Source organism: Mandrillus leucophaeus, unplaced genomic scaffold (assembly GCF_000951045.1).
Source record: "Mandrillus leucophaeus isolate KB7577 unplaced genomic scaffold, Mleu.le_1.0 Scaffold194, whole genome shotgun sequence".
Taxonomy (NCBI): domain Eukaryota; kingdom Metazoa; phylum Chordata; class Mammalia; order Primates; family Cercopithecidae; genus Mandrillus; species Mandrillus leucophaeus.
Window position 1 is genome coordinate 3,198,662 of NW_012101965.1, and position 4,647 is coordinate 3,203,308.

Below are 4,647 nucleotides of genomic sequence, written 5' to 3' on the forward strand. Positions count from 1 at the left end.
GCACCCCGCCCCGCCCCTCCCCGTCCCTATCCCGCAGGGAGACGCCCCAGCGGGCAGAGGAGGGTGCGGACTAGACTGCCAGTGCTCCCGCTTCCGCACTTCCTCCATCCGCCACCTCGCCCCCACCTCCGGGCGCCCCCTGGGAGATCTGGGCAGCCCGTCTCTTTGTCAGAGGCAGACGCCGACCTTCTGTTTTCAGAAAGAAGAAGAAGCTCGCGTTCGTGAAGAAGCAGAGAGAGCCCGGCAAGAACGAGAGAAGCATTTCCAGAGAGAAGAGCTGGAGCGCTTGGAGAGAAAGAAGGTAGCTGCGTCTTAGCACAGAGGCTCGGGACGCGAACTTGCACCCTCTAAGACCCAGAGACTAGCCCTGGCCGTTGGAAAACACGCCTTCTACCCTCGCCACATAAACTAGTAGCCCCCTCAGTGATAACAGTCTCCTGCAAAGAGATCTCTCTCAGTGTTTTAGCTCTCACCAAAAAGCAGTTAATTCCACTTCATATAGCTTAAGGCAGTCCAACTTTCTTGGATAACTCCAATTAAGACAAAGCAGCACGGCTGGGCGGGTGGCTCACGTCTGTAATCCCAGCACTTTGGGAGGCCACGGCAGGCGGATCACTGAAGTCAGGAGTTCGAGACCAGCCTGGCCAACATGGTGAAACCCTGTCTTTACTAAAAATACAAAAATTAGCTAGGCGCGGTGGTGGGCACCTGTGATCCCAGCTACTTGGGAGGCTGAGGCAGCAGAATCGCTTGCGCCCAGGAGGCGGAGGCTGCAGTGAACTGAGAGCTTGCCACACGGCACTCCAGCCTGGGCGACGAGGCAAGACTCCATCTCAAAAAAAAAAAAAAAAAAAAAAGGTGTATATTGTATTTTTCCAAAATAACAGACCGTTTTAAATAATCTATTTATTTCATCAGTTAAATGTGCCAGGCTGGCTTTTTTTCTGTGTCTGATCTTCTTGCTCAATTCTTCCTTTCCTATAGCGACTTGAGGAGATTATGAAAAGAACCAGGAGGACAGAAGCTACAGATAAGGTATTGACATGGCCATTTTCTGACTATTTTTGTATGCTTTTTTCATTTTCACTTATAACTCTAATTTTTAAAAGTCCTCTTTTTTTCTTCTTGGTAGAAAACCAGTGATCAGAGAAATGGCGATATAGCCAAGGGAACTCTCACCGGAGGAACAGGTATTTCTGTCAATGAACTCAAATCAATTTATATATAAAACGTTTGAAATGACTCTCCAGGAGTGAAGATATTCAGGAATTGATGGAGGGAAAAAATTTCCAGTACTTACAGACTCACAGACGCTTAGGGGTCTGTCATCGAGTCCTTCCTCTTATGTAAAACTGTCTAGTGTTTCTGCCAGATACTTTTCACATTGGTTTATACTCTAATGGGTCGCTTGATATTTTAAATCATCTTATGTAATACATATTTATGCATATATGTATATATACTTAATATGTATATGTGTATACACACATACTTTTAGAAGAATTTCCTTTGAGTTTAAAAACTAAATTTCATTTATCACGTACTATCTGCTCAAGTAGTATATATTTATATTTCCTCTTAAGAAAGGACTTTAAATTTACACATTTGACAACTTATATTATAGGCAGTTCTCAGAAAAAGGATTTAAATGTTATTCCTGTTCGATCTGACTTCAAAATAAAGTTAAAAATGTGTTGAAATTATTATTTTTTAATTGACAAATAATAGTTGTATATATTCTTGGGGTACGTAGTGATATTTCCATACATATACAGTGATCTTGAAATTTCATTAGAGTTACTTATATGCCATCAGCTTTGGAAAGAGATTATTGATTTTTATTTGGAGATTATAAGCCAAATGTATTTTAAATAAAAGTGAAATTAACCTTAGTACTCAGATTAGATGAATAATAAGTGCCCTTTTTGTATCAGGTACATCTTTCATACATAATTCCTACTGCTGCCTTGTGAAGTGGTTACTTTGCTTTGTCTTCGAGTCAACAAGCATTTTTGAAGCTCTTCTATCTGCCAGGCCGTGTCATAGGGCTGGGATTCAGTGTGAACAAATAGGCAAGGTCCCTCTACCTACAGGGGCACTCAAGGCCAATGACAGGCCAGGCTCATCCAGCTGGGGCCCAGGTCCCCCAGCTCCTGGTTCTGCTCCTTCAGTGATCCCTCATGGTCTTCATGATTGTACATGCATGTGGTTAGTAGATAGCTCATCATTGTCTTCCTCTTTCCTTATGTGTGATATCAATATGAAAAGAAAAGACCAGAGGTACTGCAGTTTTCTTTTTCTGTTTACAAACAAAAGCAAAGGCTGGAATACCTTTGGCTCAAAGATCAAATCCAGTGGTTTATGTGACAGAACATTGCCTATAAACATTAAGGATTTTCAAATGTAAAGTATTGTTGGTATTTTGGGACTTAGTTTTATTTCAATAGAAGCTATTTTGGTTCTGTATGTCATAATTCCTTTATAGTGGAGTTTTCATGCTCTTTTAAAGATGCCCTAATGTATGTATGTGTATGTTTGGAGAATAGTCCTAATGGTTGTATATTATAACCCCATTGCATTTTTAACAGACTGTCTTCAAGAATATTGTAATAGACACAGGCTGTAAGCAGGCATAGTATCCAGTGAGTTGTTAGAGTGATCAATTTAGGCTCTAAGTTGCACCAGCTCAGGATTATTTGAGGGGCTAATGCTGTAGTTTGTGCCTGGCCAGTCTCCTTGTTGGTTTGTTTTCATTTTCCCTCTTCCTGCCGTTTCCTTATCTATTCTTTCAGTATTCTTTGTAAATCAATCCAAGAATGAACAAAGGCAAGAGGGAAGGTGAAACTTACTGATTGGCATAGCTGTGTTTGTCAACACTCACATAAATTTGATTTGAGTTAAAACTGCTAAAAGGAGGCTTGAGGATTAACTGTGCCTAACAAATATTCACCTTCTCCCAGTCCCACATCTGATTGAGGGCTGACTGGTGTTACCAGTGCCACAAAGAGAATTCTGAGGTGGGTAAGCAAGCAGGCGAGTTTACAGATCTGTCAGATGTTTTCTCAGGGGCTGCCTGTTACCAGCTTTGCAAATTTGGGCAAGTTTGAAATTATCACTTACTTTTCTGCCTTAGTTATGAGATCTCTTGTACCTCTGGCAGCTTTACTGAATTTGTGCCAGGTTGTAAAATAACACTGTCTTGGAATTATTTCAGGCGTGAGGTAGCTCACACCTATAATCCCAACACTTTGGGAGGCTGAGGCAGGAGGATCATTTGAGCCCAGGAGTTCAAGACTGGGCAACATAGCAAGACCCTGTCTTTACAAATAATTTTTTTTTAATTAGCTGGGCATGTTGGCATGCACTTGTGGTTCCAGCTACTTGGGAGGCTGAAACAGGAGGATTGCCTAAGCCCAGGAGGTCGAGGCTGTAGTGAGCCATGATCACACCACTGCACTGCAGCCTGGGTGACAGAATGAGACCCTTTCTCAAAAAAAGCAGGGGACGAGGGGGTGAGGGGTAGGAATTATTTCAGTTATTCCCCCACATCAAGCTGAAACCATAATCTATCGCAGATATATCTGAAACTCCGGCCTGTATAAAGGTTTACAAGTAACCCTGTCCTGTATTTTAGAGGCAGTCATCAATACTGTTAGCTTAAAGTGGGCTGCAACATTAAGCTTTGAATAATGAGGTGGAATGGTTAGGTATAGTACACTGCCTTCCATTTGTGAAATCCTCATCATTCTAAGTGTGCATAGGACTAAACTGAATTTTCAAAAATATTTTTAACACTTACGGTGTTCCATGGTGATTTGCTCTGAATCCTTCATAAAGATATTCAGTATCAGCTTGATCAAGTCAGCTTACTGCTATCTTTACCAGTTGCTTTGGTTTCAATATTACATACTTTCTGTAACTTTAGTGCAAAGAAAGATAATAATACTTATTTTAGCCCTTCCAACGTGCCAGGCACTGTTCTATGTCCTTTACGTGTATTAATATTAATCCATTTAATTCTAACAGCCTATTAAGTAGGTACTATTACTAATGAGGAAACTAAGGCACAAAGAGTTTAAGTGGTGTGCCCGAGGTCTCCCAAATGGTAAGTAGCAGAGCCAGGACATAAATCAAGACATTCTGGCTCTTGGAGGTTAGGTCTGATAAAAGAACATTGATAACCCTTTGTTCTATCTCCTTTGCTATGCCCAGAGGTATCTGCACTTCCATATACGACAAACGCTCCGGGAAATGGAGAGCCGGTAGGCAGCCCACATGTGGTTACCTCACACCAATCAAAAGTGACAGTGGAGAGGTGAGTTTTCACTGACATTCGCTGAAGTAAAACATTATCGTTTTTACCCACCAGCTCCAGCAGAATTTCAAAGTCTTAACATTAAGGTTTATTATTTTGGGGGACTTCATTGATTTTTGGTTGAGCTAGTAATTCTGTACTCGAAGAAAGTAGAAATATCTTTTTTCCTGAGTCATTAAATGTGTTGGTGAGGTTTTAGTGTGACTCTTCCAAGAATATTGCAAGTGGCCAAGTGCAGGGCTCACTCCTGTAATCCCAACACTTTGGGAGGCCAGAAAGGGAGGATTACTTAAGGCTGAGAGTTCTAGACCAGCCTGGGCAACATAGCAGAA

At 41.6% G+C, this 4,647-nt stretch overlaps 1 protein-coding gene across 1 annotated transcript in view; it reads left to right on the forward strand.

Annotated features, from left to right (window-relative positions):
- MAP7 (microtubule-associated protein 7) overlaps positions 1 to 4,647 on the forward strand; it is a 197,426-nt gene that overhangs the window by 176,601 nt on the left and 16,178 nt on the right. Inside the window, exons 13-16 of the mRNA XM_011978447.1 lie at positions 8 to 301; positions 985 to 1,035; positions 1,133 to 1,190; positions 4,213 to 4,315. Of these exons, the coding sequence (XP_011833837.1) occupies positions 8 to 301; positions 985 to 1,035; positions 1,133 to 1,190; positions 4,213 to 4,315 (506 nt within the window). The remainder of the gene's footprint in view (positions 1 to 7; positions 302 to 984; positions 1,036 to 1,132; positions 1,191 to 4,212; positions 4,316 to 4,647) is intronic.